Source organism: Ailuropoda melanoleuca, chromosome 4 (genome assembly GCF_002007445.2).
Source record: "Ailuropoda melanoleuca isolate Jingjing chromosome 4, ASM200744v2, whole genome shotgun sequence".
In the NCBI taxonomy this organism is placed as follows: Eukaryota; Metazoa; Chordata; class Mammalia; order Carnivora; family Ursidae; genus Ailuropoda; species Ailuropoda melanoleuca.
The window spans coordinates 107322569-107346746 of record NC_048221.1 but is presented as its reverse complement, the minus strand read 5'-3'; the positions used below and the strand labels follow the sequence as shown (position 1 = coordinate 107346746).

At 47.4% G+C, this 24178-nt stretch overlaps 2 protein-coding genes and 1 long non-coding RNA gene across 6 annotated transcripts in view; 2 read left to right on the top strand and 1 right to left on the bottom strand.

The window, feature by feature from the left end:
- Positions 1–524: 524 nt before the first annotated feature.
- LOC100480625 (interleukin-36 receptor antagonist protein) lies at positions 525–6125 on the top strand. Of its 3 annotated transcripts, XM_034659511.1 has the most exons (5): positions 525–603; positions 790–850; positions 2430–2515; positions 3585–3712; positions 3914–6125. In XM_034659511.1, the coding sequence occupies exons 2-5, from the start codon at positions 822–824 to the stop codon at positions 4136–4138; spliced, it is 468 nt and encodes a 155-aa protein (XP_034515402.1). In that variant the 5' UTR covers positions 525–603; positions 790–821; the 3' UTR covers positions 4139–6125. The 3 variants fall into 3 exon arrangements, with proteins under 3 accessions (XP_034515402.1, XP_034515401.1, XP_034515403.1); XM_034659510.1 differs by lacking the exon at positions 525–603 and having other exon boundaries at positions 654–850; XM_034659512.1 differs by lacking the exons at positions 525–603; positions 790–850 and adding an exon at positions 1138–1322.
- A 2947-nt stretch (positions 6126–9072) lies between these two features.
- Positions 9073–24178, top strand: part of IL1F10 (interleukin 1 family member 10) — a 31678-nt gene continuing 16572 nt past the window's right edge. Inside the window, exons 1-6 of one of the 2 annotated variants that reach the window (XM_002926339.4) lie at positions 9073–9220; positions 11163–11288; positions 12798–12857; positions 14788–14873; positions 15143–15270; positions 15555–16151. In XM_002926339.4, coding sequence (XP_002926385.2) covers positions 11209–11288; positions 12798–12857; positions 14788–14873; positions 15143–15270; positions 15555–15767 — 567 coding nt within the window. In that variant the 5' untranslated portion in view covers positions 9073–9220; positions 11163–11208 and the 3' untranslated portion in view covers positions 15768–16151. Of the gene's footprint in view, positions 9221–11162; positions 11289–12797; positions 12858–14787; positions 14874–15142; positions 15271–15554; positions 16152–24178 lie in introns of those variants that run through there. The other variant, XM_034659509.1, reaches the window with a different exon arrangement.
- Positions 22220–24178, bottom strand: part of LOC117802015 — a 32515-nt gene continuing 30556 nt past the window's right edge. Inside the window, exon 4 of the long non-coding RNA XR_004625011.1 lies at positions 22220–22416. This is a non-coding gene — a long non-coding RNA (uncharacterized LOC117802015). The remainder of the gene's footprint in view (positions 22417–24178) is intronic.

Genomic DNA, 24178 nt, shown 5'->3' with positions numbered 1-24178 from the left:
GGTTTTCCGATGGTGCACTCACAGAAGACAAGTATCATGGTGGCGTTTTTGTTTTTGTTTGTTTTGGTTTTTGGGTTTTTTTTTTTTTTTTTGCCAATCTGGATTTTCAGGTTTTTCTACAATGAATATGTAGACTAAACATTGCCTAAGCAGGAAAGCCCCACCTCCAGTATTTTCCATAGGCCTGGCAAAGGAAGGAAGGAAGGAAGGAAGGAAGGAAGGAAGGAAGGAAGGAAGGAAGGAAGGAGAAAAGGGGCTTGTTCTGAAATCTGCTTTCCTTGAGGGGCTGTTTGCACTGAAGCCTTTGGGTCTGGAAGTGCCTGAGGTCCAGGAGCTGAGTGCTTATGAAGAGCTTGAAAGCCCCTGGGAAGTTCATCAGAATTGGTGAAAGACTATCTCCAGAGCCTTCCTTCCTTGGGAGAGGTAATGAAGAGCAGGTGTTTCTGGAGGCTTAGGGTGGTGTGAAATACCTGGAAACCCTGCTCCTCCTCAGCTCGTGGCAGTTTCAGGGGCTCCTCCCTAGTGTGTTATTAAAAGGGCTGAGGCATCCCAGAGGAGCAGGCAGATACCACAAGCTCTGCCAGGAGAAAGGAGCATTCCGAGGTGTCCTTTGGGGAGCTGGGTTTCATTCTCCCCAGCAGGACTGGGGTTTTCTCCTGACCCCAGACCTAGAGTCCCCTGCTCTGTGGGGGATGTTCACATGCTGGGGTGGGGGTCAGAAGGCTGTTTGCTCCTCAGGCCACTGCCAGCCCAGCCTCTATCTCCACCTAAGTTTTTGTGTTATTTCAGAATAGAAGAAGCTACACACTGTGAAGCTCAAGATGGTCCTGAGTGGGGCGCTGTGTTTCCGGTGAGTATCAACCTCTGATTGGCTGTGTCCTCTAAGGGAAGTAAGTTCCAGGTAGACCTGTTGTCCATCCTTTCTGGGTAGGGAGGGGCTGCGGCTGCCCAGAGTTGGGGCTTCTCATTGGTGGATGGGAAGCTGGAAAGTTGTGAACAGGCCCTCATTGTCCTAAGAGAATTTTTTTCAGCCTTTCTCAGGGTGGGGCTGGCCACCTCATGGGGATTCCCTGACGAGAAGGGGGAACAAGTGAATCACTCTGTGTAGAGCTTCAGCCCCACGTATTCATAATGAGAATGGAAGTCAGGAGACCCAGCTCGGACTGTTACCACTCACTGGGGTGAAGTGATGTCACTCTGCTTCACTACCTCCCTGCTGCCCTTTGGGGCAAAACAACAACGAAACTATTTGGTCAATCTGTCTGTCTGTCCACTGGGATGTACTGAGCCAGACGGTCTGCTGTGTTCTGGACTTCGCACTAGTGAGTGAAAATGGTCCTTGTTCTCTTTGAACTCAGAATCTACCATAGCTTTTCCCAAGGTGTGTTCTGTGGAGCCCCAACCATATGAGTTGTTTTATACAGTGGCGCTCCTTGATTAAGAGATGTGGGAAATACTGCTTTCTGTGTCTTCTTATAAGAGAACCATGGTGCAATTCAATATATTAGTAACTTTGAATGAGATTTGTTTGTGTTTAGCCACCATTGAACCAATTTACGCATAGCATACTTATTTACATATAACACTTGAGGAAACCCATTTTAGGATATATTTGTCACCATACAGGATGTCAAAAAGTCAACTGAGATCAGAGATGAGAAATAAATTCGAAAAGTAAAATGAAAGAATTTTAAATTTATTATGTTATTTTTATTTTTTAAAGATTTATTTATTTATTTGAGAGAGAGAGCACGCACAGTGGGGGAGGGGCAAAGGAAGAGGGAGAGAAGAACTTAAGCAGACTTCAGACTGAGTGCGAGCCCAATGCAGGGCTCCATCTCACCACACTGAGATCACGACCTGGCCAAAACCAAGAATCTGATGCCCAACCTACTGTGCCCCCCAGGTGCCCCAAGAATTAAATTTAAAGATATTCCTCACTTAATAGGTGGAAGTAAATGTGCCTTGGTGTCTTCAATAATGATTGAAGAATCAGATTTTCATCTGGAAGAGGCTTGGGCATTATCTAATCCATTGTCTTAATTAGCAACAGGGAGACTCAGGCCCAGAAAGGGCAAGCAGTTTGTCTGTTGTGACTCAGCAGTAATGGTAGCACACCAGACAAGAACCCAGGTCTCTGACTCACAGTTCCGTTTCTTTTCCAACATCACACATAGAGGAGATTGGTTGGTGTAGAAAAGATTGAATAGGATGAAGGAGCAAATCCGAGACTCGGATGGGAGGCTGTGTTGTTACCCCGTTGATAGGGTATGAGCCCAGCAGGGCTGGCAGGGAAGGTTGGGTGGTTACTCCTGGCACAGCAGGAGGAGACGGAGACAATACCTGACACAGGGGGACTCTGTAGAGCCCAGCAAGCCGGAGCACCCACCCCTCCTCTAACTAAATGTCAATCTGTCTTGATGTTCCAGAATGAAGGATGCGGCCTTGAAGGTGCTTTATCTGCAAGATAACCAGCTTCTAGCCGGAGGGCTGCATGCAGGGAAGGTCATCAAAGGTTGGTGGCAAAACATGACCCTACTTCCCTAGGTCTGTATACACCTCTAAGGGGGCCTGAAGAGGGCTTAGCATAGCTCTGCAAACTGGTCCAGGCCTACAGACCCCAGGCCTGACACAGTAGATGGGGCATCATAAAAGCAGGCTCTGAACAAGGACAAATAAAATAATACACCTTCCAGCAAAGTGAGGACACCTACCCTATTGCCACCTGAAGCCTCTATGTAAAGTGGGAATATTTTCTAGGATGAATGCTTTGTTCTTCTTTAATAGGTAAACTTAGGCCAAACATTCCTTTTCCTGGGAGCAAGTGCTGAGGAGAGATCGAAAATAGGCTCCTAGACCTTTATTCCCATGCAGGAGTGGCTTTCTACCCTTTTGCCCTGGGTCCCCTCTGCTCTCTGGGGATTCCTGGTCCCTCAGAGTGATGGGACCCAGATAGCAGGTGGCACCATCTGGCCTCATGCCCCAGACACCATGACAGGTCTTCTCTCTAAAATAGCCCATACCTGCCCACTTGGGACATATTTACTGGGCTCTGGGGCCAGGCAGCATGTGTGTGTGTGTGTGTGTGTGTGTGTGTGTGTGTGTGTGTGTACACGTGGGTATGCATGCATGTATGTATATGAGTGTGTGTGTGTTTGTATGTGTGGTGGGAATGGTACAGAGAGGAATGAGACACTCTTCTGTTCTCATGTTGGTACAAACATGTCCAAATAACTCTGATGAGATCCTTATCAAATCAAGTTTCCAAAAAGAGGCCAGAGGGTCAAGAGGCATTAAAGGAGGTGGTCAGATCTCTCTTGGGGGTTAGAGTAGACTTAAGGGTTTGAGCCTGCACAAGGGGGTGGGCTAGGGGTGGGAGATGGTACAATGTGCTTACATGCCTTATTGTCATTGGACCAACTGGCAGGAGACCACCCTTCCTTAGATGACAGCTGCTAACAGGCTTCCCTTCTGCCCAGTCTGGGGACAGGATGTCTCATGCGGGACTTGCACTCCAAAGTCCACGATTCAGGGAGAGGAAGGGAAGGGCAGTCAGGCCCCTGAATCTGTCTTCTTTTCTCTAGGCGAGGAGATTAGTGTTGTTCCCAACCGGTCTCTGGATGCCAAGCTGTCTCCAGTCATCCTGGGCGTCCAGGGAGGGAGCCAGTGCCTGTCGTGTGGGACAGGGCAGGAACCAACTCTGAAACTAGAGGTGAGTCCTGTCGGGGCATCCTTGCTATCTGACTTCACTAAGCCAGCAGATGCTGAAGCCACTGGGCCTGGCATCCTGGGGCCTGATCCTCTCCCTCGCAGGGTTCTGTTGATGATAGCCCTACCTCTCCATGCCCATGGCCCAGCTCTCCTGCCTCCTCCACTCCTTCCCCTCACCTGCCATGCCTCTCCACTCACACAGCCAGTAAACATCATGGAACTCTACCTCAGTGCCAACGAATCTAAGAGCTTCACCTTCTACCGGCGGGACACAGGGCTCACCTCCAGCTTCGAGTCTGCTGCCTACCCAGGCTGGTTCCTCTGCACCGTGCTGGAAGCAGATCAGCCTCTCAGACTTACCCAGCTCTCAGAGGATGGCAGCTGGGACAACCCCATCACAGACTTCTACTTCCAGCAGTGTGACTAGGGCAATGCACCCCCCAGAACCTACCTGGGCAGAGCCGGCTCAGGCAGGGACGGAGGTAGAGGAAGACGCTGATGGCAACCATCCCTCCATCTGCTCTCAGGGCCCCACCTCTGGCTGGGCACTTGGCCATTCTCTCTTTTGATTCCCAGTTTGGGTTAATCCTTCTGAGATTTGGGGCTTAGTCCACAGTTTCTTTCCCTGTTGAGTAGTGCTACTGGTGTAGAACCTTGCAAAAACTACTCGAGATAAACTAGAAGTCACATAAAAAGGTTCCCAAGGAGTCAGGGTAGGGGGAGTGTTGGAAACCCTTCATGCTTCATGGAACTTACCCAGTACCCCTGAGCCCCACAAACCAGCCCATCCCAGGTAGAGCCTATTAGGGCCACTAGCTGCCCACATGAGGTCCTGTCATCTACCACTATGCAGGAGAGGGAGGTCATAGAGTTAGGGACCCAAGCCAGCCCCCTCCCTCTTCCCTGTAACTCAGCTGCCATCATATTCTACATTTTCCATCTCAACCCTCATGCTCTAGCCATGGCAGGAGAGGGTGGGGGTGTCCAAGGAATTGACTCCAGTTCAGAAGGCTGAAGAATGGCCAGGCAGGTCATATGTTTTGAAACCAAGATGCTGGTATCTATTCACATGGAAGGATATTTGTGACATTTTAAGAAGAGCAAATTACTAACATATCTTGTAATTTCATTTTAATTAAAAAAATACCTATCTATATATTTCTGCATAGAAAAAATTCTGAAATAGTTTACTTCAATTTTAGCAATGTCCATTCAGCAACTACAGGTGATTTTTCTTTTTATTCTTTTATTTAAACATTTTCTAATTGTTCTATAATGGCGATGTACTCCTTGTGTAATAAGTAAGTTAATCTTGAGGAAAACAGAGCAGGCAATATTTCTAGTCATCTTCAGCATCCACTTCCCTGAGTAAAATTCAAATTGAATTGAGCTCTGCTGCTGTGGTCAGCAGCAGCAGAATCAGCACACAGACCTCAGCAAAGCCACGAAGAAAGAGAATATGATGAGTTAGAGTGGTTGGAATCTCCTGGAGAAGGAATTTATAGAAAGAACAATCCTGGATCTAGAGTGGTCACAGCCCCCTGAGGTTGCAAGGTGTGGGTTTCAGCTTCCAAAGAGTCCCCTGTTGGTTGAACATGTCCTTCTGGAAATTTTAGACTGTGGCCTTATTTGGAGATAGGTTCTTTGCAGATGCAATTAGTTAAGAGGTCATGCTGTATTCTGGTGGGCTCTACAGCCAACATGATTACGTGTGTAAGAAGAAGAGAGGACAAACAGAGACACCCAGGAGACCCAGGGAGAAGGCTATGTGAAGATGGATGCAGAGATTGCATTTATGTGGTGATAAGGCAAGAAATGCCATGACTGAGGCAACCACCAGAAGCTAGGAAGAGGCAAGGAAGAATTCTTCCCCAAAGCCTTCAGAGGGAGGACAGCCTTCTGGTCTCCTGAACTATGAGAGCACAAATTTTCATTGTTTTAAACCACCAGCTTGATGGTAATTGGTTATGGCAGCCCTATGACGTCAACACAGCTGCTGCTGACCCCATCTCACATCGTGTGTGTGTCCCCTCCCACATTATACCTGTGTTGTCTCTGTGACCAACAGAACATTGCAGAAGCAATATTATGCTGCTTTTCAGATTAGATTATAAAAGACTCTGCAGCTCCTCTTTCTCTGTTTCTTTGTTTACTTGTTCTGGGGGAAGCCAGCTGCTATCTCATAAGCATCCCTGTAGAGAGACCCATGTGTTGAAAATGAAGCCTCTTGCCAACTGCCACATGAGTGCATTTGGAAGCAGCTCCTCCAGCCCCAGTCAGGCCTTCAGATGATGCAACTCTGGCTGACAGCTCGATCGCCACCTCAAGAGAGACTCTGAAGTAGAACCACCCAGCTAAACTGGTCTAGATTCCCAACCCTCAGAAACTGTGAGAAAATAAATGTTTGTTGCTTTCAGTTGCTAAGGTTTTTTTTTTTTTAAAGATTCATTTATTTAATTTTTTAGGGAGAGAGAGAGTGTGTGCACACAGGGGGCAGGCAGAGGCAGAGGGAGAGTGAGAATCCCAAGCAGACTCCCTGCTGAGTGTAGAGCCTGATGCAAGTCTCGATCCCACAACCCTGAGATCATGACCTGAGCTGAAAGAGTTGGATGCTTAACTGACTGAGCCACCCAGGCGCCCCAACTAAGTTTTGGGGTCACTTGCTACACAGCAATAGATAACTAATACATAGGGAAAGAGAAATAAATGCATTTATTTTATTATGATTGCAATTTTCCCCCAATATTTTCATTTCCCTTCTCAAAATCAACATCAGCCCTTTCATTTCTCCAAACATTCTATTTAAAAGCTGCTCATACTAAAGTTGTTGAATATTCTCTGTGTCTGCAAGGTTTAGCTCTTCCTTGACTACCTTTGCACCTCCAGTCTGACATGCCAGGGATTGTGACTCCAGCATCCTTGCCTAAACTCTAGGGGATCAGAACAGAAGCCAGAGGAGAGGCCTAAATCTAACCCCCAGGTATTCTTCCTGCACCTCACCAGTCAGACCAGCCTGGCAAGTTCATATTCTGCTGAGGCACTAGCAAGGATGTGGCCAGACCAGAAGGGTCTGTCTCTGTGGAGCTGCTGAGGCCCAGATTCAGCCAAAGCCCTCAGCAGCAGACAGCCAAGTCCTGCCACAGGCCTCTCAGGAGCGCCAAGAACATGGACTCCAGGCACCAGGTTTGTTTCTGCAGACCCAGTTCACACTTCTCTTTGCCCACGGGCCCAGCCATAGTCTGATATCATCACCTCTTCCAAGAAGCCTTTGCTGAATTGAGATCTCTGGTCATCTGCTCTGACTGTGCTACATTGCTATGCCAACTTCCCCTCATTGTAATAATTGATTTGGGGTCTATGGCCCTTGAAATGAGCTCAAGGTCAAGGCTGTATTGATTTGTTTCCAAACACTTCAAATAACATTTGACAAATAATTGGAAACCAGCGAGTACAGAATGTGGAAATTATTCCTCCACTCTCGAATATTCTTTTTCTCTCCTCCACCCATCTAAATGGGCCCACCCTTCAGGGAGCAGCCGAAACTTCACTTCAGTCTGGAAGCTTTCTCCAGCCTAAAGTGACTGATTCATCATTTGTAGGATGGTAGAATTCAAAATGGTTTTAGCAGGGATGAGCTGACATGAGTCAATAGAGAAAGAAGGAATGTAAAATGCTACCTTTGGGAATGTATGGGCTGGGGGACCCTGGCATCACGACTGTTCATACGAAAAAGACATAGTGGTTTTAGATTTCTTCAATTTCAATATAAGCCCCCAACTTGACCTGTATTTACAGAGGTGTATTGCCCACATCACATGGCATTTGTACAAGGCGTAGGCATTGAGGACTAACAGTGTGTCCTGAATAGCAGAGAGGGTCCCAAGACCAAGTCATTAGGGCAGAGGCAGGGAGCTGAGGGCACTTATTCTGGAGAAACAATACACAGAAAGTCCCATACAAACACTCAAATAGTAAAAAATAGTAGAAAATAGTAGAAAAATAAACTTGTTCTGTTTAATTCCAGGAGGCACCAGCAGGACTGATGAGTAAACTATGTGTGACCCAAAAATTTTAACCACAAGGACCACACACACAGCGTTTCTTTAAGAGGTTGTGGAGGTATTGAAGAAGAGCCTGATTAATTACGTCTCAGGGGTGCTATAGCACAGATTTCTCCATTTGGAGGGAGCCTATAGCCATGTCTAAAGCCCTTTCAATTCTAGGAATTTTTTTACTCAAGGGGATTCTCTGCCTTTATTGTTCCCAATATGCCCTTGTCGTGCAGATTAGAGAGTTTGGTCTTCTTAATTATCTTTTTAAGTATTTATGACTTAGCTCCCCAGCTGGACTGTAAAGCTACCTAACAACAGGGACCAGGCATTGCACGTCTTTGTCACACAGCAGTGTAAATGCTCAGTAAATGCTCGTTGACTGCCTGGCATAATATCCCATGCATTGGCCCTTTCCGCAAAGAGAAGAGATTGGGAGAAGGATGAAGAATGGCTGTTGGCCTCAGGAAACAGAAATTAGGTCTCCTCCCTGCCCTATTTTCTTATCTTTCACTCTTTAAGCATCTGCATGTGGATTGACCTCTCCTACTTTCTCACCAGGCCCTTTGTGAAACTGTGCAAATGACCAAAGAGTGAGAATTACAGTAAGGCAGATGGTCCCCAGAGAACATTTATGCCAAGCTTCTCCACCCCTTGTGAGTAGACAGATGGTTGGATGGTTGGATGGTTGGACAGACAGGTGGGTGGATGGATGGCCTGAGTTAAGTAATGTTGATTAGAAGCTTGAGTATTCTCTTTATTCCTGCCTTGCTCACACTGTGTCATGTGTCCTAGCAGTGCAGGGCACACGATGCCTGCCCAGTCCCAGGATGGATCTAAGGTCAATATCCTCTGTAGGTGGGTTTCCTTAAATGCTCTGTCTCATCAACCTGATACCAGCTAATAGGACTTGTTGAAAAGCAGAGACTTCCCTCCTCTCTTTCCAAACAGGGCCATATTCCCAATGCCATCAGTCCCCTCTCTTATGTTGTCTCGCTGGCCGCAGCCTGGCTTAAAACACCAGAGGTTGCTCTGTCCTTGGGCCCCTTCAACATATCCTCTCTTGCCTCTTCTACCTCTCTAAGCCTAGGATGGAACCCCATGGTGCACCAATGGGAAGGTGATATGAAGACATCTGACCCCAAGACTGTTTATCTGGCCATTGAAGCCACCAATAATAGTGTCAATGACAGTAGCTATGAGCAGGGGCCCGCTGCCTGGCTTCTGCCAGGGCTTTATGGGTGACTCTCTCCCCCTTCAACAAACGCTCATTAATGCTCCCACCTTCTTATTATCCATACTCTACTAAAGACATTGTGAAATCCCTAGGTTCTTCTTTCCCATCCTAGAGCCAATTATAAAGATTGCTGCAGGCTTGACCCACCCTGACCAGACAGTATAAACTCGGGGCAGATGCCCTGGAGAAATCAGTCGGACGTTCCAGGCACCCCGGATTGCAGGTCAGTTGTTGATCGGCTGTATTCTATCTCCTTCTCACTTTCCTCCTTCTTTATCTCAATATCTCTGGTATGCCCCCTCCCTTAACTCCTCCTGGCAAGCTCTCTAGATAACAAGGTATTCCCCTCCACAGAACATCGTGGGATGCTAAATAAGTCTGGGAGCACATAGAAAGAGTTTGAGAGGAGGCATAGGTTAAACCAAGTCAAGATTTTTAAATATTTAGAAACATAGATTTTATTTTTTTATTATATTATGTTAGTCACCATACAGTACATCCCTGGTTTTTGATGTAAAGTTCGATGATTCATTAGTTGCGTATAACACCCAGTGCACCATGCAATACGTGCCCTCCTTGCTACCCATTACCAGCCTATCCCATTCCCCCACCCCCCTCCCCTCTGAAGCCCTCAGTTTGTTTCCCAGAGTCTGTAGTCTCCCATGCTTCATTACCCCCTCTGAAACATAAATTTTAGAAAATAATTTCAGAAGAAATCAGCTAGGCCAGTGGTATTCAACAGTGTGTGGTGAGGCTTGGGGTTCATTAGTACCCCAACTGCCTGCTTTAGTGGCCAAGGACAGTGTTAGCAGGGTTCTGATGTCACCCTCATTCTCTGATTCAGCAAAGGCAGGTCCTCTTTATCCGTTTTACTTTCATTAGGTTTCTGTGTAAATTTTCATTGTGAAACTTAGTTTGAAAAATACTGACCTTGCCCAGCCTCTCCTCCTAATGGTAACAAGTTGGAGGCCCAGGGACTAAAGGTTAATTTCTAAGGTAGAAAGATAAATTGGTAGGAGAGCTAGGTCTAGAACCCAACCTGGCCATTGAAATCTTCTGTGTGTGTTTCTATGTCCTGCTTGTAAGCGTATGTGCGTCAGGGTGGTTGGAGGGAGCTACACGCCACACTTCATGGATCAAGATATTGTTAACTTTTATAAGGGAAACAAATGTCTGTATATAGAACAATACAGAAGACAGTGAAATTTAATAGGAGTTCAGAGCAGGGTTGCAAGAGTAAAAGAAAGATTCATTAAACTCTGAGTCATGGAATCATAGATCGTTTGATCTGGAAAGAATCTTAATAACCACAGACTCTAATTCCATGATTTTATAGATGCTGAAACTGAGAATTGGAGGTGAGGTGACATGACCTTGTATGTCTGAGCTGTTACTCTGACCTGATAATTAATTTGGCAGAGCTAGAGACTCAACCTATAGATAAATGATACCATATCCAGTGCTCTAATACCAAAAGACCTGAATGGATGGCAAGGAGGAAGGATGGCTTTTGAAGGAGGGAAATCAAAGACAACTGTGAGCATGCCCACTGGGAAGAAAGAAGGCATGTGCCTGGAAGGGTGATTTAGTGTCCACAGAGAAGTGAGATACACTTATACAAGTGAATCAGGGCCAGACGATGATGAAATGGGCAGCCACTGTAGACTCTAGAGCTGGGTGGGGATGTTTGTGAAAGCAATACCTAGAATATAGGTCCAGGTACCTCACATAGGTTGGGCTGGATTGAAGGTAGAAAAACCAGGAATACCGGCACAGGTACAATGGCTTTTAAGAAGACAAAGTTACATTTTAGGGGCACCTGGGTGGTGTAGTCGGTTAAGCATCTGACTCTTGATTTCAGCTTAGGTCGTGATTTTAGGGTCGTGAGATTGAGCCCTGTGTCGGGCTCTGTGCTCAGCATGGAGTCTGCTTGAGATTCTCTCTCTCTCTCTACCTCTGCCCCTCCAGCTCATGCATGTGCTCTCTGTCTCTCAAATAAATAAATAAATCTTTCAAAAAGAAGACAAAATTACATTTCGAAGAATAATTTATTGGAACTTGCTGGTAAATCAGACATACAATAAAGAGAAGGGGGGAGATGAATGGGCTGGGAGGAGGAAAAGATTGATTTGACTTCAGATCTCTTTGGTTGGTTGTGATGGCAGGAAGTCTAAATGAAGGTGTCCTATAGACTGTTGGCGATAAAGTAGCATGTTCAGCTGGGGCTTAAGAGACTTTAGACCAAGAAGATCACTGCAGCTGTGGAAATGGATGAATGGCAACTCGATGGGGTATGTGATATATGTGCTTAGAACTTAGACTTGTGACTTCCAGCCTTAGGGACACCACCAAATGGAAGGGAGAACTACACAGACCTGAGATGGGGAAAATGAAAGTGTGAAGGGAGTCAATCAATGTCAAGAGCTCTGAGGAGGCAGAAGCCAAATAGCAGAGGACTCAAAAGAGTCTTTAGATTTGGTTCTACAGAAGTTAATACTGGTCTTGGAGATAACATAGTCCACATAGAAAATGTGTAGGAGAACAAGGAGAGGGTGAGATGGAGAAAGCCCAGTGCTACTTGGGTGGTGGTTTTTGACTCAGGACAGGTGTTATGAAGTCTGAGAAAGCCAGAGATGGTGTCCAGGGAGGACAATAGGCCAGAGTCCAGGGAAAGGTCACTTGGGGACAATAGGGAAGGGAAAGCTTAGGGGATGGAGTGTGTGACACATTAGGAGGGACCATGGCAGATGCTTAGCACCAGGACCCCAGGCTCTCTGATGGACTAGAAGCTGGCTTCTCACTCCTATTCACCTCATCACAGTCTAGCCAGAACCCAGACAGGGGGTGCCTGAGATGGCAATCTTTGGGAGAAATACTGGGATTTGGGGCTTGGCCAGGACAGGAGGCTTCTGGGGCCCCTGGAAATCCAGCTGGACTGAACCAGAACTGAATTTCTGCCTGCCCCTTGTGTTCACACTGACCAAGAGTGGGAATCATCACTCTCACACAGAGCCCTCAGCTTGATCTGCCCTGGCCAGACCTTCACATAGCTCTTAGCCTGCCCATTATTTTTGTTTCTACAACCAAAGGAGCCCCAGTAGTTTGGCTGAGAGAGAGCACAGCATCAAGTGTGCTTGCATTGAGGCCACACTGCCAAAGGCCTGCTGGGCTGGGGGATCATCTATCTAGTCTTTTGCTACTTGTGGCCAGGGACCAGCAGCATGCGTATCACTTGGTTGCATATCTGAAATGCGCAGTCTCAGGTTCCAGCCCAGATCTAGAGAACCAGAACCAGCAGGTGATTTATATGTTCACTGGAGAGTGAGAAAAACTCAGATGGTGTACCAGTTCTCAAGCCTGGCTGGTCATGGAGTCACTTCAAGCCCCGGCGAATCAGAACCTTCAGGTGACTCTAGGGCCAGGCTGGGCAGTGGGGCAGGGTTTGAGCTCAGCTAATCCTCAAACTGTGAGGCTGGAGCACACCCCACCTCAGTCTCAGCCCCAGGAAGTACTCCCGTCTAAACTCTTTGGGAACCCTTTCTTCGGTTTCCCCAAGCTAGCACCATGCACACGTCATGGGCTCACACCCCTGTCAGATGGCCTCAAAGGAGGATGAGGCATGGCTGCCTGGAGCTTGCTGGCCTGGGGAGATCATAGAGGATTCTGGCAGGCCAGTTATAGATAAGCAGCCTAGTGAGATTTTTTCTACCCTGTGATTTGGTGATTTGGGAGCTCCTGGGGGGTCTGCCCCCCACCTCTACCCACCCTTCTCTGACAGCCCTTCTCTCCTTCCCCCTCAGCAAGGACCAGTCACCCACAATTGCAGGAATGTGCTCCCTCCCCATGGCAAGATACTACACGTAAGTCTTCCTGGAGTCCTCCCTTTCTGAACCAGGGGTCTGGGGATGACGTGGGAAGAGGGAAAGAAGGCTGAGGGGAGGGATGCAGCAACTCCTCATCCGAGAAATCTCAAGTGCCCCATAATTAAGCTTAATTATCATCATCCTAACAATAGCTCTCTTTCCTGACCATACGCAAGATGCCAGCCCTTGGGCTGCCTTGCCTCCCTCCCGAGTAACCTACAAGGGAGGCATGACTGAGTCCATTCAGATTTGGAAACTGAAGCTCAAAGAAGTGAAATAAATTACCTCATGTCACACAGAGCCAGGACTTACCCCTGTGCCGCTCTGTCCTCCTCTCTCCAAGAGCTCAGAGACAATTTTGAATCTCAGTGACGGCCTGTGATTTTTCATTGTAAACTGCCTCCAGCCCTTTGAGGAACGAGATGAGACATAACACAAATAAAACAGACTGACTTTCTGGGCCACATTTCCTCAGCTCCTCCATGGGCTTGCCCTGTCCTAGACACAAGGGGGCCAGTCGGGGCCTCCGAGAAGTTACAACGTGCCTGGGAAGGCAAGACACGTGTGCATGAAGCACCCACATGACAAAACAGACGTCAGCACTTCGGGGTATCTAACTTGGGTTCTGGTCTCCAAATAGATCGTTGCTGGCAGATGAGATCACCGCAGTCCTGGTTGTCTGGTTGGCAAGCACAGGCTTTTTGCAGATCTTTATTTTTATCGTACAAGTGAACCTACTTTACACACGTACAGTCATTAGCTAAGGTTATTATAATTAGCTGTTACTGAGAGAGAAAAATCTCCTGGAGGCAATGGCGTTGGCCATTGGTTCTGCCCTTGGAGGTAGGGAGGGCTCCCCAGGTCCTGAGAGCGGCTGACAGACATTTTGAAATCAGCCAAGCCACCGAGCTAATAACCTGAAAGCTAATAACCTGCATGACTTTGATGTTGCACACACTCACCATGGTTCCCTACCTGTTCCCCAGCACGTATTTACCCTCCCAGGCCGATCGTTGAAATCACTGCCAACCCCGAATGACTGTAAACACGCCCTGCTCCAGCACCTTGCTGACCTCCTAAATTTGGCACCCATAACTCGGGGCCACCCTAGAACACACCTCACATGGAACAAGGTGGCCATGTTGGCACACCTACTGTCACATAGGATTTTTTTTCCCTCATTTGTGGATTTTATTCTATAAAACGCCTTCAAAATATTTGAAAAGCAAACCACACTATTTTTTAAAAAATTTATGTATGTATGTATGTATTTTAGAGAAAGAGAGCACGTGCGAAGGGAAGGGGCAGAGGGAGAGGGAGAGAGGATCTCAAGCCGACTCCACGCTAAGCACAGAGCCTGACATGGGGCTCAATCTCATGACCTTGAGATCAAGACCAGAGCTAAAATCAAGAGTCGGACACTTAACTGACTGAGGCACGCAGGCGCCCCACAAACCACACTTGATTATACATTCAATTAATCCTCTTCACTGATGAAAATAAAACATTTATGCAAAATTGGGTCAGGTCCAGAAAACCTGGGATAAGGCTCACTATATCCTAGAGACATCTGAGCCTCATTAGGAAACTTCTCAGGAAGGGCATGAAAGGGGTTAGCATAATCAGGAAAACTCTGTCTACCCATCAATGAGAAGGCACTGGCTTTCCTCACTGCCCCAGGGCCCCGACAGAGGCCAAGGCTGGTAAAGGGAGTGTCTGAGAATCACGAGCTTCCAGAAGACCTTCCCTAGCCTTAAGGCTGACCTGGTTTCACCTGCTTTTGGGTGGAGTCATGCACTTCTCACCTGTGGGAGAGAACACCTAAACGCTCAGTGTAGTAAGTACTTCAGAGCATGGGGGTGGAAAGACTTTGGGGCTTGGTGGTGCCTGAAGGGAGCAGGCCATCAGCACTACCGTCTTGTTCCAGAATTAAGGATGCAGATCAGAAGGCACTATACTCAAGAGGCGACCGGCTCCTGGTGGGAGATCCCAATGTGGACAACGGCTGCGCAGGTGAGAATCTACAGCCTCCATCCCCTCGGACTGGCTCTCCCCTTCCCTCCTGCCTCTGGTGACAGTGAGAAGAGGCAGGGAGCAGAGGAGGACCTCTCCTTCTGAGGGTGTCATGACTGCTGCAGGGGCCCCAGCCTGCCTGGCAGCCTGTATGCAGGCATCAGTCCAGGTGCGCCCTGGCCCAGCTCTTTCCTTCCCAGCCTTAGCTCGCTGAGACCTTGCCATCTGGGTCCTTTCATCTTCTGGCTCTCTCCTCCCTTTCCTCCCAGAGAAGATCTGCATACTTCCCAACAGAGGCCTGGACCGCACCAAAGTCCCCATCTTCCTGGGGATCCAGGGAGGCAGTCGCTGCCTAGCCTGTGTGGAGACAGGAGAGGGGCCTACCCTGCAGCTGGAGGTGAGAAACCACACTGTGTTCTGGGGGAGTCCTGCAGACCTGGCCTGGCTTCTGGGGTGCTCTGGCGTCTCTGTAGCCATCTGTGGACTCCCAGCCAGGTCCACACATGCCTCTCCCTCCCTCTACACCTAGTGTCAAGACCCCTGCCCTCTAGAACCTGCAGAAGGTACTGCCCTGGGTACAGGCCCTCCCTGTAAAGTCCCTCATTGACCACCCCCGGGGGCCTCTAGAGCTGACATCTCAACCAGTGGCCTCATCCTTCAGCAGCCACCTTGCCCCCACAGGACGTGAACATCGAGGACCTGTACAAGGGTGGTGAAGAGGCCACACGCTTCACCTTCTTCCAGAGAAGCTTGGGCTCAGCCTTCAGGCTTGAGGCCGCGGCCTGGCCTGGCTGGTTTCTCTGTGGCCCAGCCGAGCCCCAGCAGCCAGTACAGCTTGTCAAGGAGAGTGAGCCATTGGCCCGCACTGAGTTCTACTTTGAACAGAGTCGGTAGGGAGGCAGGAGGCTGAGTTCCAGGCTGATGCCCCCAAACCAAGCTCATCCTCCTTGGGATCTGTGGTAGGCAGAATGATGCCCCCCTAAAGATGTCTACATCCTAATCCTCAGAATTTGTGAATATGCTACCTTACAAGGCAAGAGGGACTTGGCAAATGTGATTAAGGTAAGGATCTTGAGATGGGGAGACCATCCTGGATTATCCCAGTGGGCCCAGTGTAACCACAAGGGTCCTCATAAGAGTGAGGCAGAAGGTTGAGAGCTAGAACTGGAAAATGCTATGCTGCTAATTTCGAATATAGAGGACGGGGGCTACCAGTCAACAAATGCTGGTGGTTTCCAGAAGCTGGAAAAGGCAAGGGAAAGGATTCTCCCCTAGAGCTTCCAGGAGAAATTGAATTTTAGCCCAGTGAAACCCATTTCAGACACCTGACCTCCAGAACTGTAAAATAATAAATGTGTGTTGCTCTAAGCCACCAAATTTGTGGTAATTTGTTATAGTAGCAATAGGAAAACAGTACAAGGCCTTAGTAGGCCCCTGTGAACAGTGTTTAATGAAAGCATGTGGGTCGCTCAGTGAGTTCTTGGAAGGCTGCCCACAGCCTCTCCTGCAGCCCATTTGCTCCAGAGCTTCTAGAAATAGCCATAAGTGCCAGGCAGAACCCACGTCTCCCCCTCTGATCTCAGGTGTACTCCATCTTGGGCTGCTCACAATTGTAGTTTTAGTTCAAGTCTTGTGATGTGCCTATCAGATATTTCACAGTGATTCATCAGTCATTTGACCAATTGATCAGTGCCACTGGTTGTCTGCTGGTTTGGACATGTGAGGACCAAGGAGGAGCAGTGAGGGAGAGATGGTGAGTTTGTACTGGGTGTGTTGAGTTTAAGGCTGTGGTAGAACTGATAGGCTGAGGTGACTTGTCCCAGCCAGCAATACAGGGCTGGGACTCGGTTGAGAGTTTGCAGTTAGGACTGACACTCGTCCTCAGAGCCCAGGTCCCTCTCCATTTCACAAACAATCTGGGGTCGGGTGCAGGCTAGGGCAGAGAGCCCATGGTGTCAGCGCTCAGAGCGGTGGGCAGCTGGTACTCTTTCTCTTTTGTGTAACTACTCAGCGTCCATCCAACATGCACCAGGGGCCAGGCATTCAAGGACAGGCTGTCTTCACCCTCAGAACCACCCTGCAAAGCAAGCGTTTTTACCCGTTTGACAGATGAGGACACTGAACTAGAAGGGGTGAAATAACTTGCTGAAGGTCACATGAGCCACGCATGATGGAACTCAAGGTCATCCTGGCCCATCTGACCCCAATGTCGTTCCCCACTCTTATTCTGGGAGTTGGGAACAGGATGGCAAACAAGAACAAGCTTCCTTGGAGCTGATAATTGAGGGGGAGAAACACTAAACAGGCAAATAATCAAAGATGAAAACAAACAAACGAGAGCAGTTCACATGGTAGAGGGTGAGGGCAGTAGGTATTGAATGATACAACATAGGAGAAGGTGGTGGGGGGTGACTCTTTTTAAGGAGCTGCCCTCTGAGCTGAGGCTGAAGGACAGGAGTGAGTGGGACTGGGAGTGATGAGGCAGAGGAATAGCAAGCATACAGGCTCTGAGACAGAATGGGCTTGGTGCGTCCAGACAGCAGTGGGAGGCAGGGCTGTAGGAGCCTGGAGAATGAGGGAAAGGGTTAGGAGGTGAGCAAGACCAGCAGGGGCTGGGTCCTGGGAGCCTTAAAGGCAAAGTGAGGGCTTCAGTTTATCTTTAAGTGTGAAGGGAAGCTACGGGAAGGGTTTTAGCAGAGGAGAGACATGCTGGCCTTATGCCTTTAATAAGTTTAGATTCTTACCCTGCCTCTCCATGGCCTGCATATGTCCTGATTACTTTATTACCTGGCTATCATGTCATACCTGTGTGTTGAGACTACTGTGTGCTTTTGGAGGGCATGTTCTGTTCAATTTTGGATCACCAGTACCCAGAGTAGCTGCTGGAATATCAAAGGTGCTGAAGAAGTATGGAGTTTCGAATGGATTAGTGGATGATCACTTGGGTCTTGTAGATCATTCAGGATACAGTGTTAGGAGAGCCATGGTAGCAAGGTGGATGATCCCCACTGTGGCACAGAGGCGGAGCTAGCAGAGAGGGCTGGACAGGACTTCAAAAAGGAAAGGTACTTAGTCTGGGCCTCAAGAAAAGAGTAGTTTTCCAGGCACAGAGTGTGGGCATGGGCATTTCTAGGCAGAGAGAAGACTCGGGGAGGTGTGATGGAGAAGAGCTCTTAGTACTTCTGAGGTGTGGTGAGGCATCAGGTGCTGGGACCCAGGGCTTGGGGCTGAGGAGTTGTTGAAAATTAAGATGGGAAGTTAGGCAGGGCCTGGCTCTGAATGCCTTGTGAGGGAGGTTACACTTTATTCAGAAGACCTGGAGGAATCATCCAAGTATTTCAAGCAGGCCCTAGATTTTAAGCCTGGGCCCCTGAGGTCAATATTGGACCAACCCAGCTGCTACTAGGGCTTTAGCTCCTCCAGCTTCCTCTTCACTCCCCCTCTCATCCCACCTGCCTTCTGTTTGGCACTGCCCTGGAATCAGCTTTGGTACTTTGGTTCCAAGGTTTGCCTAGCCCCTGTCACCTCCCCATGCCTGCTCATCTCCTTCACTCATGGTAACTCAACGTGATCCAACCTGGTGCAGGGCCCATGACTGAGAGGAGGACTGGGTATGTCTGGGTGCCCATGGGCACTGTTCACAGGAGAAAGGTAAATTGGATCAAGTCCTCTATTTAAGTAAAAAACAAAAACAAAAACAACCCAACACATTCTGAGCATCTAATATATGCCGATTCTATATTAGTGCCTGGAAGACTAAGAGGACACAAGAGATTTGGAAGACAGAGTCCCTACCCTTTAAAGGTGTAGATAGTATAGTATGGGGAGAGCAGATGTTAGGAATAAAAGCCAACATGTATTGACCGCTTTCTACAGAATGACTAGAAGACACTCCAAATAGCACTCAGGGAGCCTTGGACTGAAATTCTGCAGGGTTCTGTTCTGAATAATGATGGGCTGTTCTGGCACTGGGATTTAAGCGTAGGAAATGGAAGTAACTTCTGATAAATACAGTTCAGAGATGCCAGGAATGTTCTTCCTCCACCTCCCAAGCCTTGTTGTTTAAATTCCTCCTCCTCCCTGGCAACCACACCAAAGGTTTCATTTCGAAACCAGCCAATCAGAGCTGTTACTGTGTAAATTTCTGGGAGAGGCACACTTTAGGTCTCATCCACTATTTACAACTGGTAGCTGGGAGCCAGAGACTAGTAAAGAAGTGATTGGAAAACAGTGTAGTAACCTCTCATTCAGGTAGTACCAGGGAGCCAGGCTGGTGGGGAGGGTAAGTGGTCCCATCCAAGGGGGTGAGGAAAGGATTTAGAGGAAGTGAGGATTCATGGGGTCCAGCCAGGTGAGGAGCAGGGGGAGCTCTGGGGGCAAGTCAAGATATTTCTGGCAGAGGAGACAACCACATGGCTGCAGGAAGTCCTGAGTGTGGCTGCATGTGTGTGTGAGTGTACACATGTATGTGTGTGCTCACGAGCATGTACACAGGCACATGTAGGTATCGTGTGCATGTGCACGTGAGTGCACGCATGAGCTGGTTCTGCATGTGTGCACGTGTGCATTGCATGTATACACGAATGTCTGGGTGTGTGTGCTCTGTGTATCCACGAGAGGTGTCAGGCAGCCAGGCAACTGTTGATAAAGGAGCTTGTCTTTATTCCAAGAAGCCTTGGAGCAACTTTATACAAGAGAATAATGTGTTCCGGGTTTCCCGTTACCCGTGTGTCATTCCAACCAGGATTCAAAATCTAGTCACACTTACCTTTTGACCCCAGTTTTCATCTCATCCCACTCCTGCATTTTATCATAGTCCCTGCAAACAATGGCTCAGAACGTTGGACACAAACTCCACAGGCTCCACAACATATGGCAGTTCTAGGGGCGTCTAAACATGGATTCAGGGAGGAAAATAAAAGTGAGGAAGAAGACTGGAACAGGAGCCAAATTTTCCTGAATACCATTCTCCTAAAATATACGACCATTTCATAAATGAGCGTGACAGAAATGAACAAAGTGAGCGTAAACAGAAAAGTTAACATCCCAGAAGCACTGGCATTTGAATTATTTGATAACATTGCCGCTTGGATTTTACATTTGTGAAACTAAGAAGGCTCACTAGCAATCTTGCCAAAACAAAGTCTATCTATCCTTAAAGCAAATTCCAGTCTCTGTTCTTAAAAGGCACAAACTCCAAGCAATCCAGGGTCCAGTCCGTGGAACCCATTTTCTAGGCCCGCAGCTTGCAGTGAGGCCTTTGGGCTGCAGGTGGCAACAAAGATCAACCTTCCTCACTGCCTTTTTGAGGCTGTGAACAATTAAATTTAATTCCTCTGATGTTTAGTATCCACTGTGTGAGCCCCTGGCACCATATCTCTGCCTCACTTAGAATAGATGCATCCTTCTCAAATGGTGTGTGAGTGCAGATCCAAATCACGTGAAGACATGAGGCTTGGCATGCTCCTTCCTTCTGACAAGTTCCCTAGCACCTTCTTGGTGCTCTAAGAGCTTGGAGCCTAGGAAGGAAGAAAGATGCTAAACACATACTCACTTCTACTTCTTGTGTATATATGTGAAGGGGCAAAACATGTATGCCTGGTCCCTTCTCCCAGGGACAGAGATGCTGCAGAGAATCATCCTCTCCCATACTCAACCCCTCCAACCCCCTTGGGACACCCCCAAGTTCTGGCTGTAGAACTAGAGTCACAAAGCTGGAAGCCTGGAGTTTCGGCAGAGGCTCTTCTGCACTGGAGTGTCTCCCACTAACACTTTCTGAGGACCCATAACCAGAGGATCTGAGCTACAAAACAAAACAAAACAAACAAAACAAAAAAGCATGGTCACATGACCCTGTCTACTCAGAGGACTGGAGTCTCAGGTATCTCCTAGCTAAGTATTTTCTAGACTTCTTCCAGGGAACACTATTCCAACGAATGCTCATGGATTTATGGGGAAAATGGGTTATTGTAATTTCATGTGCCAACTCGACTGAGCTAAGGAATGCCCAGATAGCTGGTAAAGCATTATTTCTGGTGGTGTCTGTGCGAGTGTTTCTGAAAGAGATTAGCATTTGAATTGGTAGGATGAGTAAAGAAGTTGGCCTTCACCAATGTGGGTGGGCTTCATCCAATCCACTGAGGGCCCAAACAGAACAAGAAGCCAGAGGAAAAGTGAATTTTCTCTCTCTTTTCTTGAACTGAGATATCCATCTTCTCAAGCCCTTAGACATTGGAGCTCCATATTCTAGGGCCTTTGGACTCCAGGCTGGGTTCTGCCACTGGCTTTCCTGGTTCTCCTGCTTGTGGATGGCAGACTGTGAGACTTCTTGGCTTCCATAACTATATGAGTGCATTCCTATAGTAAATCCTTCTCTCTCTCTCTCTTTCTCTATGGATAAATATAGATAGATATAGGTATATGTATCTCTGTATCTCTGGATTTCTGTATCTATCTATCTATCATCTATCTATCTATCTATCTATCTATCTATCATCATCTATCATTTATCTAACCTCTCCTATTGGTTCTGTTTCTCTGGAGAACCCTAATACAGTTATCTTTGATGTACTCTCCTACATTCCTCTTTCTATTCACTCTCTGCTTTGGCCATACCAGGCTCCTCACTGCTCTCCAAAGACAAACACTCCAGGCTTGATGGCACCACAGGACCTTTGCACTAGCCTTCTGTCTGGAGGTCTCACTTCCTCAATGAGGGCTACCCTGATCACTTCATTTAAAATAGAAATATGCACCCTTCTCCAAATCCCAGCACTCCCAAAATCCTCTGTAATACTATCATATTCTAGCATACTCTATGATTTAGTTTTTATTTGTTTTACTTTTTTCCTTCTTGTTCCACTAGAATGCAAGTTACACAGGGCAGAAGTTTTAGCCTGTTCTGTTTGTTTATATATCATGAGCATTAAAAAGTATTTATAACATGTGTCAGGCACTTACTAACTTTTGCTGAATAAATACAATAAGTTGGGGGAATATTCATTATTCAGGGCACTGTGGAGCTTAGTCCCGAGAAACTCAAGTAGGATTCCCCAAATGGTCCAGTTTGGAGGTCAGAACCTATGAAGAATAGCTCCAGGACACCTGTCCAGATTTGTTAGGAAGGACTGGCAGTGAGTTGGAATAGTGGAGAAATGGTCTAGTTTCCAATGGAGGAAGGGTCTAGTTTCCAGGAGGGCTGGTAGGGTTGGTTGGGGTCTTAGAGCTCCCAGTCAATACCTGATGTGCTTCGCATGATATCTCAGTTACCTATTGCCGTGTAACAACCTATCCAACACTTAAGAACTTAAAACAACAACAATTTATTATTTTTCATGATTCTGTGTGTTGGCTGGTGGGTCCTCTGGTAGTTTTTCCTGGGTTAGCACACATTCAGCTGAAGGTTAGCTGGGCTAGAAGGTACAAGATGGTCCCACTCATTCGTCTGGCGGTTGATTCGTACTATTGGTTGGGGATCTTGGCTCTTCTCTGTGTGTCCTCCAGCAGGCTATAGTGACTTCCTTATGTGGCAATCTTAGGGCAGCTGTTCAAAAGGGGAAAGGTAGAAGCTGTGAACCCACATGAAGCCTAGGTCCAGAACTTATATTGTCACTCTTGCCATATCCTACTGGTCAAAGCAACTCACAAGGCCAGTCCAGGCTTAAGGGAATGTGCGCGGAGAAATAGACTCCACTTCTTAATGGGAAGCACTGCAAAAAATTTGTCCCCAAAGTCACTTGAGGAAATGGAAAAGGAGGGGTTAAATCCGGACTGAATGAGCACTCTTGACCTACAAGCACTGTTGACCTTCATGTTACCCTGCCCTCACAACAAATTCAATGAGCTGTATAGGGCAGTAAACTTATATTCATTCATTCATTCATTCATTCATTCATTCACTCATTCATTCATCGAACATTACTGAGTACCCATGGTGTTCAAGTGCAGTGCTGGCACGGGGGGTTACAGAAATGAGTGGGCTCTAGCACTTGGAGCTTCTAAAAACATGGACGCCATTCCAATCAAGGCCTCTCAGATGTTCTTCAGCTTGCTTAGGGGTTTAAAGGTTAACTGGGAACACAAGGAAGAGTGTCAGCCCTTGGAAGGATGTCCAGAGGGAAGTGAGGTCCAACTGGAGCCCTTGTCTATGAGAGGCAGACTGGTAGAAGTGAGGGTAGGATTTAAGGCAAATTACTAAGGCTGGAAAGGAACAGACCCAAGGAAGAGGAGGAATATCAGCAAAGGGCCTGTGGCCCCAGGAATGGGTTCTGAAATAGGGAAATACATCTGCCTTGAAGCAACTGACCTCTGGTGTCCTGGCAATATTATGATAAAGGTACTCTTGCTGTTCTTCGATGTTTCCTTCCTTCTTTTTTTTCTTTCTTCCCTCTCTTCCATTTGTATTTACTGAATCCTACTTTAGATTCTGTTAGGAGATATCTATAAGTTTTGACTTCCTAGCCTTCTCAAGCTCATACTTCTTTCCTGCTCTTCCAAACCCTGAATTCAGTGTTGAGCACATGGTGAGGACTTAATCAATGGCTTGGGATGATTCTAAGCTGCAGATGCAAACTGAGAGGAAGGTCAAAGAATATCTTCCCAGACATCCAAGACTATCTCCCCCTCACGTCATACAACTCCTAGGATACCGATCACCCTGTAGGTAGCATAGGTTTACATGTTTACTATGTGAAATAATAGTTTGTTTTCAGAGCACCAGAGGTTCTCCAAATCTCTTGACCACTTATACCAGGATCAGCTAGTTAAAAATGAAGACTCCCGAATCTACCTCAAACTAGCTGGTAACGAGTTGTGGGGCTAAGTTCAGAAACCTGAATTTCTAGGGAGGCTGTGGGTGATTTTTCTGAAGTTTCTGAGTATCCCCAAATGTAAATGAAACTCCACTTCCTGCACAAACAGCCCCATAGAAACAAATCCCAGTCAGGGCACATGGCACTCCGTATGTGTATATTTCCATGACAAAAAAGGGAATAACTGAAACAGGAAGTTGAGAATCAGAACATAACTCTCTATACAAAAACATGTGCCACAAACGTGACCTAAAATGTCATTCTCTGCTCAGGCTCATTAGTCATAGAAGATCATGGAAAATCATCCTCATTATGAGGGGCTGCTCATTAGCAGTTACTTCTCCAGACACCCTGCGAGAGAGGCAAAGTAGGTGACCAGCATGGAAATTCAGGGAAGTGTGGTTCTGAGAATTCACTAGAATAGACTTCACTGGGGCAGGAGGTGCTTTGCTTAGGATTGGCTAGTGGGGGGGGCAGGGCATAGTTTTTAGGCGA